The following is a 19,029-nucleotide window of genomic DNA, read 5'->3' on the forward strand; positions in this document are numbered from 1 at the left end:
GGCCTGTGCACCTACACCCGGTATTGCAACCCAATGCATGCAAGTTTCCATTAGCTTTCAAAATAGCTACCTGGCCACAAATAGAGAGCCCCTCCGAGCAAGGACACAAAGCAAAACCACACGGAATGACATAACAAAAGTTCCACAACCCCTTTCGCCATTTGAATGGCTCTTTAGATCTCCCAGATACGTGTTTTGGAAATTGCAACATATACCTTGTTTCTTGTCCATGGTTTCCAATTCCCAGAAATGAAGAACAGAAACGGCACGCCTTGAAGCAGTTGGTGGAAGGGAGCGAGCGGGGGGGGGATGTCTGCAAGATCCACAGCGTTTGCTGCAAAGAGTACCGCTTATTTTAAAAAAGCACGCATGGTACAAAGTATTCAACAGCCCTTTCCACCGATCTCTCTTTCCTGCCCTCCACACCCCATGCACGGACTAGATGCAATTAGATCATTCTAAGTTTCGCAGCAAAAGAGTGCGCGAGAGGAAAAGAGAGACATGGCAGCATACAGAGTTCCTCCACAGGCAGCTGCTGAAGTTGGCCCGTTTCAGCTCAGATTACACTTGAGAGCAGTTGTAAAAGCTGCAGCCGTGAAATAGCACATGATGTCAAACAGGAAACTGGACGGGAGCCAGTTACGGAGGCCATAGAAGTGCAGTTTTCCCCTCCTCCTCAGCTCCCCCAGCCAGCTCTGCCCCACCGCCCCCCCCCCAATATTCTGCGGCCAGCCCCATTCTGCCCGACCCCCCCCACCACCAACCAGCCCTGCTTCCCGTCACCTCCTGCATCTCCCTCAGCCAGTCCCATTGCTCCTCCCACTTCCTGCTCCTCCCCCCATGAAGTGTCTGGGTTTTTTTTTTTGTTTTTTTAAATGACTACCTGGTAACCCCAGCAGTGATCCTATCTCTGTGACTACCACAGAGATTTAAACTGAGAAGCAACTTGCTTCCCCCCCACCCTCCCCGGTTCCAAACACCCCCAGCCCCCATGCTTATCTGGTTCTGCAAGGCACAAAATGGTCTTGGAATCATTTTTTTTTTGCTCAACAACTTTGGTCCCCCCCCCCCCCCCATAATTTTTTCTCGGTGTTTTTTTTTGGAGGGGGGGGGAGAAGAGTTCGGTATTTTTGTTCCAACCATCTGGCAACCCTACCTACCAGAGCTTGCAATCTTGCCCACACTGTGTCAACAATAAAACTAAATCTTTTTGGAGCAGGCAAGTGCCAGCTTCTGCAGCGAAGAACAGCAAATGATTGCCATGAATAACAATGCAGTGGAGGGGGCGGGAAGAAGACTCAAAGATCTTGTAGATCTTGTTTAAAATTAATAAGAGGAAGGTGCACCAAGTCCTGCAGTAGTTATGTTGAAGGAAGCCAACTTCAACACCACTGATTATGGTCAGGGTGCGTGTCCGCTGAGAGAAAGATGCTTGCATTTATTTATAGAGCAGGTGACAGTCAAATTACTGTGCTTCTGACAACTATTACTACAACAAATAGTGGAAACGTTGTTCCATTACAATACCAGGACGACAAGGAGGACCTCGGGGGTGGCATCGCAGAAAGAAATAAAAAAAAAAAAAAAAAATCACAGTGCCTATAAAGGAAGGGGCGGAGGTAGCAGGAGCTGCAGTATTTTTACACCCCTGTATGTAAAACAGGTGCCGAAACATGTTTATTCTCTCCGGTCCCTCAAACCAGACTGACCAAAGCCAACTCCGGTTCCCGTACTTACGTGCCTGATTCAAACTTTTATTGGTTTCCACCATGAGTCAGCCTGGGAAAGGGAGTGCACTAAGTTCCTTCTTTACCTTACACTAGGAATAGAAAGATGTGCCTCAGTCACTCATGAAATGTTCGCTAGTTGTGCGGACAATGCTGGACCATGTGCACCAAAAGGAAGAAAGGTCAGAGATGGAGACAACTCTACATGCTTAACAAGATTGCTCTAATTTTAAGCAGCATTTATAGCAGGAGTGGGGAACTTGAGGCCTGAGGGCTGCATGTGGCCCCCGGCTTGCCTAGATCCGACCCCTGAGGCTCAGCTCCTCCCCCCTGCATTGGGGAACCTGTGCTGCCACTCCAACCCCCTTCCTGCTCCCCCCTCCCTCCACAGAGCTGGAACACACAAAATCTAGTAGGCTAGGCCACCCTAGCCTCTGGTGTGTGAGAGGAATGGGGGAGGGAGAGGGAGTGTCTGTCTCCTTCTCAGTCGGGGCAATGTCAGTGAGAGGTTGTTTTTTTGGGGGTGTGGTTTGCGCGCTTCTCACTCATGTGTGGCCCCTAACTGATTTTTCTATAGGTCAGCACCCTCAACCCAAAAAAAGGACCCGCAACCCCAACCCAGAAAGACCAAAGAGGATTTTTTCTCGTCAGGTGTGTGGGGGGGTGAGTGGAAGAGTGTTAAATCCCCTGGCTATAGATTCGAGCTGAGATTTCTAAAGTTTCTTAAAACAGGAGCAGCCAAACTGGATGCAACCAGAGATCCATCTAATCCAGTCTTGTCTTTGACATCGGCCTGCAGTGGAGGATTCCAGAGGAAGATGTGGTATAACCTGCCTTTCACACGTGAGCTCATCCTAATCTGACATGGAGACTCACATGAGCCTGAAGCATGGGGTTTAGAATCCCTTCCCAAACGTTGAGCCATAACCATTATAACTCTCATTCTCTTACACCATGTAATCGTTCCATCCATCTTTGAAGCTTATCAAATTCTTGGCCTTAATTTCCTGTGCAATGAATTCCACTGTCTGTTTACATCCAGTGTGAAAAGCATTTTTTTTAATCACTTTGAATTTCACACATCCAATTTCACTAAATGTCCTCTTGGTTTTGTGTTATGAGCCAATGGGCAGACGCTCCGGATCTACTTTCTAATGCCCGGATGAAGCTGAGAAAATTTCAACCTTAGTGAATGAGAAGAACTTGAGAAGAGTCTCAGTCAATGCTTTAGTTAGTGAGACGGATACTATTGTCACAAACTACCAGTCTAAAGGATTGAATGCTCTGCAGACTCCTACACTACAAAGGATGCAAAGTAACTTGACATGCATCATCCAACATTTACTGCTCTGCAGTTAGGCCCTGGAACAAAAGGTATTTTAAAGTTTTTTAATGTTACTTAAGCCATGTGATGTCCAACACATGAGCGAGTAAGGCATCCAACATTTCTCAGATGGGTAAACTGTGGCACGGGTGGGTTAAAAGGTGTTGCCATCCTGCCAGTCAGCTCTAACCAGTAGACAAGACTGCAGCCTTCTTGGCTGTCAAAGTCCACGCTACCTCGTGTACATTGTCAACGCTCAATAAGTGGAAGAGCACACTCTAAACACAGTAGTGATCTAAAACAGAGCTTTCTCCCCCAACAATGGCCTGTTCCACCACCAATCCCTTCTAAATAACTGCAAGCAAATATGCCTCTGGAAATACTGAGACAGGGTTCATACCTAATCAAGGATAATTGAAGACACATGTGGACGATGCAGAGGCTTTGGAAAGACTCAGAAAGAGTAGTAATGGTTAGCCCCTTAACACCAACAACTTTAGCATGGTAAGAAGGGTGCCTTTTCCACCCCTTAAATGTTTGGGAGGGAAACACATTAAGAGCAGGGATCCTAGATAGCAGATAACTGAATAATCAATCGTGTAATCACATGAAATCTTAGCAGTTCCACAATTATTCAATAGTCCTCAGTGGCAGGGCCGGCAGCCAGTGTGCTCCCAGACCCACTCCCAGGGAGCCCCCTGCGGCCCTGCACTGCTGTCTGTATCAGAGGCAGCAGCACAGGGTGGCAGAGGGAGTTAGTCTCCGAGGGGAGCCAGTTTAAAAGCCAGCTCCCCATGCAGACCGGCTGCCTGCTGCACCGCGCTCTTAATAGAGAGGCAGCAGCACGGAGTGGCAACAGCACCGTCCGTGGAGGGGGAGGGGTCTTAGGTTGGCCCCTCCGCGGACAGGAACTGCTACCACAAAGCAGCCTCTGCCCACAGCGGGCCCAGGCTCACTGCAGACAGAGGCTGCTCCGTGGGATGTGGACTTTGGCCCACCATGGACAGAGGCTGCTTTGTGGCAACCTCCCCTGCCCTTCCCCTTGCTGCCTCTGACAGAAGTGGTAGTGCAGGGGGTGGGGGCAGGCAGCAATGCAGAACTGGGGAGGAACCAGCTTTTAAGCTGGCTCCCCCCTAGCACTGGCTCCCCACCTTGCTGCCTCTTATACAGAGGCAGCAAGGGGGGGGAGGGTGAATGCATGTAGTCAACAAGATTAATTAACTGATAAGCCTAGGCTTCTCAGTTAATCCAATAGTCAACGACATATTGACATCCTTTAATTAAGAGCAGTGTTCCCTGTAAGCTGGGCACTTGTGTTGCCACTCAAAAGCCACACAGCTGATTGGCAGAGCACCCACTGCTAGGTTTTGTTTCTACTGGTGATGCACATAGGCACGAGCCTCAGCACAGATTAAAAAAAAAAAATATTCTGCCCATGGATGGACAAGGTTAGAGGGAACACTGATTAAGAGTCCCTTAAAAGAAGAAACATCAAGTAATGCTAAACAGATCTACCAGCACCAGTGGTGCAGGTAGCCAATATTTCAGTTCACTAACCAAAACGTTAAAAGTAACTAACTCTGTTGGTGTCAAACTAAACAATTATTTCAATCTAAAACATTTTTTGACTAACGGGAAGAGGGAGGGGCTGTTTTTTCTTTACTTTTTTAAATAAAACAATTATTCTTCAAAACAAATAAACTGTTTAAAACAAACAAATCAAAAGGTTTTGTTTAAAAAAAAGTCAAAATTGATTTCTCCTCCCTTTCCCCAACCCCATTTTCAACTGGTCAAATCTGACAGATTCATGAAATTTTTGGTTGACCCAGATCTGCATTTTTGACCAAAATTTCATCCAGTTCTATGTCCAAACACAGGAATTTTTTTAGACTAACTTGACAGGGCCATCTTTTCATGCTAGGTTTGTATAGGGCCTAGCACAACGGTGTCTAAGCCTGGAGGTGCTGGTTGCTATCACCATACACGGAGGAGTTGATTATATGGGGAAGGATTAAACCATCAAGCAGGGTCGAGCAAGAGAATAAGCCACAACACAGACCCAAACTCCAGATGGGATAAAGACCTTGAAATTAAAAGACTATCAAAATTGCAAGGTCACTTTTAGAGATTGCATAGCTGAAAATTCAGTTTCCACGTCTATACCTACTCAGAGCTGGCTGCGTTCAGAACCCATAACTACACAGAAATGGGTAATAAAAAAACAAAACAAAAAACCTGTTCCACTTATGGAAAGGGGGCCTGTGTTTAACAGAACCTCTCAACATCTTTCTACCCTCCAATAAAAATGCAGTGCCTCCCAAATAGCAGTCAGAGAGGGGATTCTCAGCTCCAGACAATCCCCAGTGTTACAAAATGTACTGCTGCACTAGGCTTCTAACAATCTAATAGGCACTTAACGCTGCATACAGACTACAAGGCAGCTGCAACAACAAGAAGTCCTCTGGCACCTTAGACGCTAACAGATGTATTAGGGCATAAGATTTCAAGGGTAAAATCCACTTCATCAGATACACTGGAGTGGAAGTTACCGAGGTAGGGGTGTATTATAAAGGGGGAAAAAAAAAAGGAGGGTACTTGTGTAAATGAGGCAGCTAGTTTTCTCTGTACAGGATGCAACATTCATGCCCCTGAGGGCCCAAGTATGCCCCCATGCAAAATAAATGCAACAATCCACACGTCACACTTGAAGTCTTATGTGCTCTGGCAAGATGCACCTCAATCCGTGGATTCTGTTGCACGCTAGTGTGACGGATGCAAAGTTCTGCAGCAGTGACCAGACCATTTGTTGTTTTTTTCTGTAACAGACTAACTCGGCTACCCCCTGAAGCTATTTAATTCAAGCGATTCCAATGTGAAAATACAGTCATCTCTGAGTAAGAGGTCTGGATAGCCTCACCAATGCTATGCTGTGCCCACACTCCCAGTTTTCAGTATAAACAGATCATGGGACAGTACTGACCGCAAGGCAGGGGCTGGAAGTCAGGGGAAACCTGGGGATTTTGGCAGATGCAGCTGGAGTTTTAGGGACTGGGAAGGAGCACCGGGTTGTGGGATAAACACATTCGCTCAATGTGACCAGCAGTAACGTAGTTCACAATACTGATGTTTAAATTGAAATTGCCTGCTTTAGGCTTCAGAGTTAATGCCTCATCAAGATGTGTGGAGCAGGTAATACCTGTCTGAGCTACTGGTGTGGTCCATCTGCACTACCAGGAAGACCCCAGTGCACTGGTAACATTCTCAGTGTCCAAGCTACCCGATGGGTTAGATCACAGACATCCCCTTGAGATTGGCACCTGATGGGCTGATCATACCACTGAGCCTGCCTACCTACCCTCTGGGGCACCGCCACCACCCTGTCCCGCTAAGCCAGAAGCTCTGGTCTCCCCCAGCAAAGACACGGAGTTGGGGGTAACAGCAGAGTAACATAGACCCTGAGAACAGCCCAGCTCTGGGAGGAGGCTCAGTTACAAGGACTTGACAGCACCCAGAAGCACAGCCCCAATGGGACCAAAACCTCAAACAAATCCATCTTTTTCTGTATAAAACTTTTATACATGGTAAGCTTATAAAGTCCCCCCCCAATCAATGAATGAGAGATATGCACAGCTGTTGTGCTCCCTCCTCCTCAGTAACAATTCTTTACACTGTGTTTAATAATAAACAAAAGTGATGGTAGTAAGTATAAAATGTAGGATTTAAGTGGCTGCACATGATAACAGACAGATCAAAGTAAATTACTAAGCTAAAACAAACAAAACATTCCAGCTAAACTGAATACACTAAGAGAAATTACCACAAGTCATAATTGGTCACCCTAGACCTCATTGCAAATGAAGGTCTTCAGGCCGGAGTTGATCTTTTTCCTGACCTGGGTCTAATAGCTTCTCCCCTCATTAGAGTTCTTCTATTTTTCAGGTCTTACCACCCCTTATATAGAATGTCCCCAGAGCAGGAAGTCTTTGTCCCATTCCCCCCACATGCCCCTGTAGAAAAAGATCAAACTTAAGATGGATTCCAGCACCAGGTAGCATGGTCACATATCTTTGGAGGACCAACCACAGTTTTTCCTGTAAGCCTAAACAAGACTATTCACAGATCCTTGCCTTGAACACCAAGCTCTTAAGTTCCTTAAGTATAACTAATGGCTTTCACTAGAAAACCTAAATTAATAAACAGGCTTACAATTATATTTCTAACTTCATATTCAAGAGTGATATATGCATGCAAATAGACTATACACACTCAGGGGCTCACTAGCTCATTTGGCAGAAAGCATACTCAAAACACATTTCCATGAAAAATACACTGGCACAGTATCACAACCTGCCTAATCATGAGCGCTAGGAAAAGAGGTTGTTGGTTTGGTTTTTTGAAGGCAAGCTGGGATTCTCAAGCACAGAGGTGGTTCTGCAGCTGTAGGACTATGGCATGTATAGGTCTGCGAGTATACTACTGGGATGAGAAGAGCAGTGAGGAAGCTTCTGACTTGTAGTGGAGACCGGTCACCCTTCTGGGAGGAGATGAAGTGAGGAATCACTAGCTGGCATTTCTACAGTAGCTTATATTTGCCATATTGCTCTACACATGCTAAGAATTAAACAGCTTTATAAATAAGGGGTTATACAAAACCTCAGTAAGATGACCAGATAAATAGCTACGGCAGATAATATCTAGGGTGTACTAAGGCAGAGAGCCAACCACAGCTCAACCTGCCCTGCAACACACAGGACAGCCCCACATCTGCATCCTGCGTTCTTTCAATGCCTCCTGACATCAACGCCCATTTCCGTGACTGGATTTTCAAGCGAGTGCTCGGTCCCCGAGAGGAAGGCACTCGCAGGAGATCCCTTTCCCCAAAAGAGCAGGACTCTGACTCAACTCTTATCCAGGTGACCTCAATGACCATTCTACACCAGCAGCACAGCACTAGAGCTTTAAAACCCCAGCCCACTTCTACTCATTCCACCCCCAAACCAGCTGGGCATGCCCCGCCCCCTCCTTGAAGCTCACAGAGAGACCTAGTTCAGCATCTTCAAATTGCCAAATCCACGTCAAAACCGTAGCAAGTGAGCTTGTTTGGGGTTTGGGAATGCACGTTGGCTAGGTCTGCACTTGTAGCTACTTTTTCACAGGCAAGGAGAGAGCATTCCGGGGTGCACAGTCCCAGACTGCATGCCGGGAGGGGGGAGAGGGAGAGAGAGGGGTGTCTAGCCACACCGAGTGCTGAGGTTCTTTTAGAACAGAGGGGGGCAAACTGCAGGCCACATCTGGCCCCCCAGACCCTTCTGTCTGGCCCGGCTAGCCCAATAGATGTCCCGGGGGAACTGCTGTGATGGGGAGGTTTGGATAGGAGGCGGAGAGCAGACGGGGCGGTCAGGGGGCAGGAAGCAGGAGCTAGGCTGCACCTGGCTGTTAGGGGAGGCACAGCCTCCTCTAGCCTTCCTTACCCAGGCCACCCTACTATTTCTGAAGCCCCCCAAGGTAGCCCTTTAACACTGACAATATCCTGTACAACTCCCACCACATTTACACCCGAGCTCTACTACACTTCCTCTTTTCCCGTATCAAACTAGCTGCGACTTAATTTCCTGTCTCCACCACAATCTAATTGGCTTTTCTGCACAATTACTTTTGTAGGCTCCGTCAAGCCTCATCCACTAAGTTCTACTTGGATCTATGCATAATGGAGGCCAAAAAGTTTGCCTACCCCCGATTTAGGGAGTGGCTTTTTTTGGCCTTATTTTGAAAAGGGATGAGGTTGGACTTGGGCTTATTGTGAAGTCAGGTGGCTTGCTTATGGCATGGAAGTCGGCAACCCGAAGAGGCTGACTCCAGAACCCAACCTCTCAAGGTCCCCAGAGCAAGGCCTAGTCAGGAAACAGAGCCCAGAGTGCGCGAGGGCAATGACTAGTCCACAATCTCTAGACTCCACACTTACCTAACAGCTAACTCAGTCTAAAGTAGGGGTGGGGAACCTAAGGCCTGGGGCTGGATATGGCCCCTGGCTTGCCTGGATTCAGCCCTTGAGTCTCAGGGCTCCCCCCCAAGAACTGGGGAGCCTGCACTGGCACACAAACCTACTAGGCTAGGCCACCCTAGGCTCTGGTGAGAGAGCAACATGGGAAGTGTCTTTCTCCTTCTCAGTCAGAGGCCACATCAGTGAATTTTTTTTTCTTTTGCGCTTCTCACTTGTGTGGCCCCGACTGATTTTTCGGTGGGTCAGTGACCCCCCGACCCAAAAAAGGTTCCCCACCCCAGTCTAAAGAGTAGAATCGCCTCAGAGTTAAGAGACTTGGGACTGAAAGACAAGCAAGCTGCACACACACTTGGGGAAGAGGGAACCTGCAGGCAGAAATGGGGCAAGACAACAATCTAGAAAGCAATCCCAGCCCAAATGGGCCTTAACTGTTACGCAAAGACAAGGGAGACTAAGGGTGCACGCTCTCGCAGACCAGAAACGTGTGGTATGAAAAGCAAGAAGCTCGTTTATATCTCGACTCCTTCCAAAAGGGCAGGCAGAGAGGGATTCTCATTTTTGCTACAAGTTTGAAGCGGACCGGACACCTGCAGTAGCAAATGAAGCCGAGTGAAAAATAAGAAAGCTTTTCCCATCTGCAGCTGTGTTCCCTGAAAGTGGGTCAGAGGCATAGTAAAAACAAACACAGGTGTTCTGTCTGGGCCCGAGATCAGAGTCTGGCTCTTCCTCAGAAAAAGCAATTTCCAGTCTAAGAACAAGGCAGGCAGCTGCGTGGCGCTTTTAGGGAAGTTTCCGCCTCTGGGAAACGGACGTCACTGGGCTCTGTGGTTGTTGCTTCTTAGCACTCTCGCTCCAACATGCAATTTAGACACATTTTAGTCTGGTCTCTAACTGCTGGCACTGTAAACTTCATGACTTCACCGGGCCAGCACACCACCTCCAGCAATGCGCAAGCTAGTGCAGGGTTTAGCTCACTCTCACAGGCAGATGGGTCCTGCCGCAAAAGAAAGGCTGGAAGAAGCAACTAGTACATTCGTGCATAAAACTCGAGACGGAGACTTACAAACCAAACAGAGCTCACCACAAGTGAAAGTCTTTTCGTTAACAGCCGTGTTCCCTCTAAGCTGTGAGCTCGGGAGGTCACCCAGGAGAGATGCAAATGCTGCCCAGCTGATTAACAGAGCACCCAGAAGCAGTAACGTGTATCTACTGGTAGTGCACATCCACACATGCCTCAGTGCACGTAAAATTTATTCTGCGCATGGAGAAGGAACATTGGTTAATTGTTTTACTACAAAGGATTTTTTTTTCCTTGTTTCCAGTGATAATCTACCCAACGAATCAGTACTACTTTTATTTAGACATAACTCCAAGAACTTCACTTCACATCTTCTGAGGACAAACTATATTCATTTTCATCTTGCTGCATCATTTCTCTAGTGGAGGCAGAAAGTGGCTTTAACTATATATGACAGAGGGAAAGGATTCAAAGTGGGATGCACAACTCAGTTCGTTGAGCACAACAGACCAATGCCACATGAAATGTCTCTAATTTATAACTGACAATATCTTGTACAACTCCCACCACATTTACACCCGAGCGCTACTACACTTCCTCTTTTCCCGTATCAAACTAGCTGCGACTTAATTTCCTGTCTCCACTACATTCTAATTGGCTTTTCTGCACAATTACTTTCGTAGGCTCTGTCAAGCCTCATCCACTAAGTTCTACTTGGATCTATGCACAATGGAGGGAAAAAGGAATTAGAATTCCCATTTAGTCCCTAATTCGCCACAAAGCTTTCACGAGGGTTCTCTATATCCCCCATCATCTGGGTGCAGCCAGAGGTTGGAGGAACCCTGACTCATTTAGGAGATAGTGAGGATTTGGGACAGAATGTTCTCTGTAAACAGCCACTGGCCTTCCCCGTAGAGTTCAACATGTGGCCCGCAAGATATTTTGTTTACTGTTGCCCATGCACAGTGTTGTCCATGCACAGTGTTGCCAGATTCTGCTGGTTTTGTTCCATATCGTTTTTTTCCTACTGGTATAGCAAAATGACACACACTTAAAGCAAAGGCATATGAAGTGAGCGGTGCGCTGATTGCACATGACATTGTGAGAGCTGTGGGCTCCCCCTGACACCAGTCAAAGTGCTGCTACGGTTCAATTAGTGCACACTGCAAATGCTTGGTGCACTCACAAAGCACTGTTTGCAAAACTCCCGTATCTTGGGAGGCAGTACAACAATTTTGCAGTCCACGGAGATGAAGGAGGCCACTGATACGCACCACTCACTAGCCCAGGTTGCTCCTCACTGACTTACGACATCAGCATTTCCATTCCCATTTACTAAGCCCTGCTTCAATTGTTGCCAGGTTGTTGGTGTTAATTCTAACCTCTGAAAATGTTACCAGGTCTCAATAAAAGAGGTAGGTGACCAGCTCAGTGCATGTGCCTTATCGGCCATGAGGCAACAAAAATTAAGATGGGGTGGGGAACCTAAGGCCTAGGGACTGTATGCAGCCCCCAACTTGCCTGGATCTGGCCCCTAAGGCTCAGGGATCCTCCCCAGAATTGGGGACCCTGAACTGCTGCTCCAGCCCCCCATCGTTCTCCTGCTATCCTGGGCCCCCTAGGCTCTGGTTGCAAGAAGATCGTGGGGAGCGTCTTTCTCCTTCTCAGTCTGGGGCCACATCAGTGGGGGGCATTTGGTTTTTTGCTTTTTTACTTGTGTGCAGCCCCCGACTGATTTTTCTGTGGCTCAGCAGCCCCCGTTGCCAAAAAGGTTCACCACCTGGGGGAAGAGGATAGCGAGCAATGCAGTTCACCGTGCCAGAGTCAATTTCCTGCACCTATATCGCTTCGGTCTCTCAAATCAACCTCTTAATTGCACAGAGAGTTCTTCGACAGTGAAGCAGGAATAAGCTATGCAGGTATTTTTGTATTAAATCCCAACTACACAGCTGTTCCTGTCACTTTGCTCTGTGGAAATATCCTCTGCCAGGCAAGCAGACTAGTCCCAACATGTCAGCTCACATCCTGGGTCAAGGTCTAGCAGGCTGTGAGTCAGCACAGCTTTCTTGGCTGCAGCCTGCAACACCTGGGAAGCCCTATGCAGAGGCTAAAAAGAAAATGCCTCCCATATGAAGGAAGCCCAGAATTAGGGGCAGATCTGCAAGGAGGAATGTGATACTGGAGTAAAGAGATGGCGCTGGAATGGAATGTACAGAGTCCATGTTTTAAAGTGAAAACGCACACCTTGGCTTTCTTCCATACAATTGTTACAGGCAGAGCTCATGAGGGGAAGCCATGTGTAAAATCCCAAGTGGGAAACCCCACAATTACTGCACAAGAAACTCTGTGTGAAGCCAAAATCCACATGCAAAACTTCCCTGGCAACTTGGACTCCACACACAAAAAAGGAGTCAGATACACGTGACAAAGCGCATGGTGGTAGAAGGACAACCAGTCTGCAAAGGAATGTGGTAGGTGTCCAAATGGGGAACGGGCCAAGGCCAATAACGTTTGGATTCCAACAAAATTCCCTCACAACTTTCCCCTGCTTATATTCAGATACCTTTGGCCATGACATTTTTATCCTCAAGCCATCTGCCCGTGTTTATAATAGGGATGTAAAAAACACATTAAGCATTGTAACCGTGCAACCGCTAAAAATTCATAGCAGGTACACGCGCTACGGGCTCTGCATTATAAAGCTTAAGTAAAATTTATACTGTGGGGCCTGCAGTGAAGCCTCCCTAGAAGTGGGCTGGCAGCAGGGGAGCCAGTGTGTAACCTACAGTGGGGAGGCTGGGCCAGGCCACCATGAACAGGGACAACTCCAGCAGGTCCTGCAGGTCTGAAGCAGCCCCCAGTTTGGGGCAAGCAGGGAACTGCTCCAGCCCCTACTGTTAACCAGAAACGGTAAGTCTTACTGTCTAAGGGTCAGGCTTACCAGTTAACCTTTGACATCCCTAGTTTATAGCTACTGACCAAGACTTCAGATGCTTGCATAAGGCAGTGGTGGAGATCTATTCAGTACCTGACAAGCATTAGTTGGGAAAGGGCCTATTTTTACTGCAGCATGAGAGCAAAGAGCTCAGAGTGAATGCATGGCCCTCAGTGGGACACATTAGGAACTGGACTGGCAGCTGCAGCTCTCAGGTCTGAGGTTGCCCCTCTCTACCATGCGGCATGCTGAGAGGTAAGCCCCACACTTAATGCCAGAGACCATAAACCTGTAGGAAAAGGTAACAAAGGATGAAGGAAGGGACTGTGTAGGCTGGAGACCGGTCACCTCCCTTAAGGGAGCACTGTAAACCCAAATAATTAAAACACAAGGGCTACGTCTACACTGGCCCCTTTTCCGGAAGGGGCATGTTAATTTCAGAGATCGTAATAGGGAAATCCATGGGGGATTTAAATATCCCCCGCGGCATTTAAATAAAAATGTCCGCCGCTTTTTTCCGGCTTTTCTAAATGCCGGAAGAGAGCGTCTACACTGGCCCCGATCCTCCGGAAAAAGCGCCCTTTTCCAGAGGATCAGGGCCAGTGTAGACGTTCTTTTCCGGCTTTTCTAAATGCCGGAAAAAAGCAGCAGACATTTTTATTTAAATGCCGTGGGGGATATTTAAATCCCCCATGGATTTCCCTATTACGATCTCTGAAATTAACATGCCCCTTCCGGAAAAGGGGCCAGTGTAGACGTAGTCAGGGAGAAATCAGCAGCCAGAATAGCAGCATAGCCTCGAGCTTTAAAAAATCCAAACGCTGCCAGAGAGATAAAGTGCAACGCTGGCAGAGGCTCTTCCGCTCTGGGCTGCACCGATCCCATTCACAGCCCTTCCACCCACGCACCACTCATCCGGGCAGCTTGCAGCCTCTTTTATACTGTTGCTTTATTTGGTTTCTCTGAACACAGAGCTTGTCAACCAATGGGGAAGGGAGTCAACAGGAAATACAGGAAGGACAGCCTGCTGACAGGGCAGGATTTAAACAGGCAAGGCTGGGCAGAAATGGTGGGCCCACTTTATTTCTAGCAAAGCCAAGTATGCCAGCCAATAAAAATAAAACCCACAGTCATCCGGATGCAACTATTGCTAATGGAAAGGATTTTCTGGAGGCTGTCCAGTGGCTGCATTTGTGCCTTCTGAGGCAGAGGAGGCAGCTGTGACAGCAATGCATTTCTAGGACGCCATGCAAAGGAGCTCAAAGGGTTTCAAAGATTTGTTGAGCCCTGGGTAGTCAAGAGATTTATCACAACCCACTTCACTCATTCTTGCGATGCAACCTGTAGCAATGCTATGGGACAGGAACTGACCACTACCACAGCCCAGAGGGGGAATTTAATTAGCCAGTCTGTGCTTTTTCAAGAGACTGGGGTCAGCATATTGGTCTCTTGCGGAAAGAGAGTTGTGTCATCTTTACTAGCAAGGAGTAAGAAACACTCTTTGCCTTGCATCACAGCTCCCTGCAGAAGCGCAGCATGCTAAGCACTGGTACCAGCAGGGCTCAGAAGAAGCGACTCCGATCAACACCCTCTCCTGCTTTGATCCCTGCTGTCTCCCATCCAGTGCTAAGCCTATTCCACTCCCAAGATCTGACACTTAGGATGGCTCCAGGGAAGAGACCCAGCTCCAAAAGACGAAGGAGACACTCAAGCACAGGGAAGAGGGCAGTAAGAGCAGACACTTACATGACAGCATTGAGATCTGCAGACAGACAAATGCCTCGCCCAGGGGATGCACGGCTGTTCTTGAACAATTACTATCAGCAGACACACAGCAAGGGAGTCCAGAGAGCATCCCTCCTGGATACAGTCACCCCTGTAGCCAAACCTGCCCAAATGGATTTTCTTGACCCACGCAGGAAAATGATATTTATTCGACTACTTAGTCTAGACTTGCAGATATTTCCCAGACAGCTCGCAGGCTGACTCATGCAATTACCTGACCCAGCACACTCTTGTGTGTGTCAAACATATTACAACCACTTGCCAGCTCTTATGGCAAAACAGGTCCCTTTCATAACATCATCTCCGCAGCCTTTGTTTTGTGCTATTTGAAGCTATGGGGGGGGGGGGGGTGGGCAGGTGCAATGCCATGGTCCATTGTCTTTACTAGTCACAAGGCCACGATCAGCTAAGAACATAAGAACAGCCATACCGGGTTAGACCAAAGGTCCATCTAGCCCAGTATCCTGTCTTGCGACAGTGGCCAATGCCAGGTGATCCCGAGGCAATGAACAGAGCAGGCAATCATCAGGTGATCCCTCCCCTGTTGCCCATTCCCAGCTTCTGACAGAGGCCAGGGACACCATTCCTACCCATCCTGGCTAGTAGCCATTAATGGACATAAGTTAGAGCTAGATAACCTCCATTTTTTGAAACCTGTAAAAGTCCTGTTTTCACCCTCTGGCAAGGAGTTCCACAGGTTGTGTGTTGCGTGAAGAAATACTTCCTTTTGTTTGTTTTGAACCTGCTACCTATTAATTTCATTTGGTGACCCCTAGTTCTTGTGTTATAGGAGTAAGTAAATAACTTTTTCTTATTTACTTTCTCTACAACAGTCACAACATCATAGACCTCTATCATATCTCCCCCCCTTAGTCATCTCTTGTCCGAGCTGAAAAGTCTCCTCATTTGGCAGCCATTCCATACCCCTAACCATTTTTATTGCCCTTTTCTGAACCTTTTGCAATGCCAAGGTATTTTCTGAGACAAGGTATCCACATATGCATGCAGTATTCAAGTTTGTTCATCTAAGTGTCTGACAATTCTTTTTTTTTTTTTACTATAGTTTCAACAAATTTGCCCGGTACTGAAGTTAGATTTATCAGCCTGTAATTGCCAGGATCACCTCTAGAACCCTTTTCAAAAACTGGTGTCACATTAGCTATCCTCCAGTCATTTGGTACTATAGTTAGTGGTTCCACAATTTCACAGGTGAGCTTCTTCGGAACTCTTGGGTGAATGCCATCTCTTCCTGCTGACTTACTACTATTTAGTTTACTAGATAAGCCTAAACCTCTAATGGCTCCTCAATCTGGGACAGTTCCTCAGATTTGTCAACTACAAAGAAGGGCTCAGGTTTGAGAAACTCCCTCATGGCTTCACCCATGAAAACCAATGCAAAGAATTCACTTAGTTTCTCCACAATGATCTTATTGCCCTTGGGTGCTCTTTTAGTTGAAATCCCCATTACAAAGGCTATACAATAAAAAATACAATAATTTCCCTTAGCATTTCATAGTCATTATCACCATCATGATCAGGAGGTTGGTATTATTTACCTAAAGCTATATTCATATTAGTAGAGCATGGAATTACTATCCATAAAGATTCTATGGAACAGTTTAGTTAAAGATTTTTATTTCATTTGATACTATGATTTTTCACACACACTGCCACTCCCCCACCAGCATGACCTTCTGATCTATTATATACTAAGGATGTTAAGGACTGGTCGATTCCCCCCCCCCCTTCCTGCCTCTATCAGAGGCAGCAAAAGAGGGTGGGGGAAGGGGTTCCTTAAAGAAGCAGCCTTGGCATTTCAAAGCAGCACTGCAAGGAGCTGTCCCCGGGCTCCATGCGGCTCAGCTGTGCGGTGCTGCCCCTTTGAAATGCTGCCTTGGCATTTCAAAGCGGCAGCAACGCATGCAGCCTGGAATCAGCTGGGACTTCTTGTACATTTCAAAGTAGGCATACCTGTGTGCAGCCCCACTGGCCTAGGCTGCAGAGTTCCACATTCCTCCTTTGAAATGTACAAGAGCCCCATGAGGAAGTGCCTATCGACTAGTCGAGTAGCTGATGGAAATTCCATCGACTTCTCAACTAGTAAATTAATCGTTAGTTAGCATCCCTATTTTGTACACCCCGGTATTACTGTGTCCTATTGATTATCTTCTTTCCACTGAGTTTGTGATGGCTATTATATCAATAACCTCATTTAGACACTCTAGTTCACCCATCTTATTATTTAAGCTTAGAGAGGTTGAATATAAATACCTTTAAAACTTGTCTATTTAGCTGTCTGACGTTACATGTAGGGATGTCAGTGAGTACTTGACTACCCGATAAGCCTAAACTTATCAGGTTCTTGAGTCGAGTACTTGATGACTTGCTTCCCCCCTTCCCCCGCTGCCTCCATAGGCAGCAAGCAGGGGCAAGGGGGAGAACAGGAGCTGGTGTTGGGGGGTAGCTGGCTTAAAAGGATGCTGCTGCTGCCTGGGGGGGAAGGGAGGCAGGAGACACTGGCACCCGGGTCACCGCGAACAGGGACTGCTGGACCTGGCGAGAGCCAGAACTGCAGTAAGAACCGCCCAGTTCTTACTACATTTAAAATGCAGAGCCACAGCGGTCCCGGCTCACACTGATATGAGACCTATCACCGCTGCGGCCCTGCACACCTGGCTCCTACTACATTTAAACTGCAGAGCTGCAGCTCCTCCCCAGCACTACACAAATTAAAGGTCTCAAGAGATCCACAACCTTCACCCCAGGTAGGCAAGTCACAATACAGTTCTCTCGGTCATCGCAAACCCAGCTATGTTTCTAATGATCATCTCCCCCACTACTAACACCTGTCTTTTCCGAATAACTGGAGTTCCCTCCCAAAGAAAGGTAAACCTCTGAAAGAGAGGATACCACAACATCACCTGAAAGGAGGGTCCCAACTATGGGATCATTTCCCTCTACTCCATTCAGATGTTCTCCATCCCTGAAACTTCATTTCAGAGACTTCCAACTGGACCAGAGGAACCAGCAGATGTACTGCTACAGAGGACTGGTCTACACACATAATTGTGTTGGTGCAGGAACAGAGAAAGTGGTGCCGGCACAATCAATTAATGTGGATTGCAATTAAACCAGTAAATAGCTGCGTATACTGGTGTAGCTTATTCGTAAATTGACTAGACTACAAGCGGTGATAAAATAATAATAATTAAAAAAAAAAAGAGGACTCCTACCCAAAATACAATCAAATCAGTCAGAACGCAGCATGTAGATCAGGGCTTATTATAACCACGCAGGGCTCTTTATCCTCTCACATCTTAGCCTCTAGGAAAAGGAAGATGCAGGTAAGATCTCTTGCACATTCACTACTCTACCCAAAACTAAGATACCATATCCTGTGTAGGATCCCAATGGTGAAATACCGTACTTGTAGCTCAATTCCCAGTGTTAAAAAGACTTTCACCTGCATGTCACTCACATAGGCCTGGTCTGCACTACATGAGAAGGTTGGAATAAGATATGCAACTCCGTCTGTGTAAATTACATAGCGTAGGTTGACATTTCTTACGTCACGTTTCTCCGCTATCCATACAACAGGAGGCCTAAGGGAGCAAGTGCTCCTGTCAGCTTTTTTTGCTCCTCATGAGGAGCAGGACTACCGGTGCCGACAGGGTTGCCCTCTGTGTTTGATCTAGCAGGTCTATACTAGACCCGCTAAATCAAACCCCAGAAGATTGAATGCGGCAACATCTGTCTTCCACATAGCATAGACGTGCCCATGGTATCCACCTTCCCCAAAAATAAAGGAGCAGAAGGTTTTACCCAATGCTACCCAAATATCAGGGTCTGATTCAATATTAGGCCCCACCCTAGATCAGATATTTATCCTCATGCTCTGTTGGGCGCACAAAGAGCTCCAGAAAAAGCAGAAGTTGCATTACCGTTTTTTAATCCCTAAAAGGTGCCCCCAACCAACAAGCCAACCTGACAGACAAGAGGACATTAGCCTAGTATACAAACAGGACATGCAGTACCAGTAGGGATGTAAAACCCTGTTTAATCAGTTATCCAGTTAAATATTAGGTTTAGCCAGTTAACCAATTCGGCAGGATCCCAGGCAGGGGACCGCTCCAACCTGGCTGGAGCAGCCCGCAACTGGCTCCTCCTGCCCCGACCTGCAGCACGGTGGGCCTGGCACAGTCTTCCACCTGCAGCAGGCAGGGGGCTACTCTCGAGCAC

The 19,029-nt window shown here is 47.2% G+C and overlaps 1 protein-coding gene across 7 annotated transcripts in view; it reads right to left on the bottom strand.

Annotated features, from left to right (window-relative positions):
• MAP2K3 (mitogen-activated protein kinase kinase 3) overlaps nt 1–19,029 on the bottom strand; it is a 96,906-nt gene that overhangs the window by 66,699 nt on the left and 11,178 nt on the right. For 2 of the 7 annotated variants that reach the window (XM_075899696.1, XM_075899694.1), the window contains exons 1-2: nt 784–840; nt 216–334 (exon numbers count right to left, since the gene is read on the bottom strand). The exons of 1 other annotated variant lie outside the window; for it this stretch is intronic. In XM_075899696.1, the coding sequence (XP_075755811.1) occupies nt 216–334; nt 784–811 (147 nt within the window). In that variant the 5' untranslated portion in view covers nt 812–840. Of the gene's footprint in view, nt 1–215; nt 718–783; nt 841–19,029 lie in introns of those variants that run through there. 4 more of the 7 variants (XM_006112928.4, XM_075899695.1, XM_014581312.3 and 1 more) reach the window with 4 other exon arrangements.

Source organism: Pelodiscus sinensis, chromosome 16 (assembly GCF_049634645.1).
Source record: "Pelodiscus sinensis isolate JC-2024 chromosome 16, ASM4963464v1, whole genome shotgun sequence".
In the NCBI taxonomy this organism is placed as follows: Eukaryota; Metazoa; Chordata; order Testudines; family Trionychidae; genus Pelodiscus; species Pelodiscus sinensis.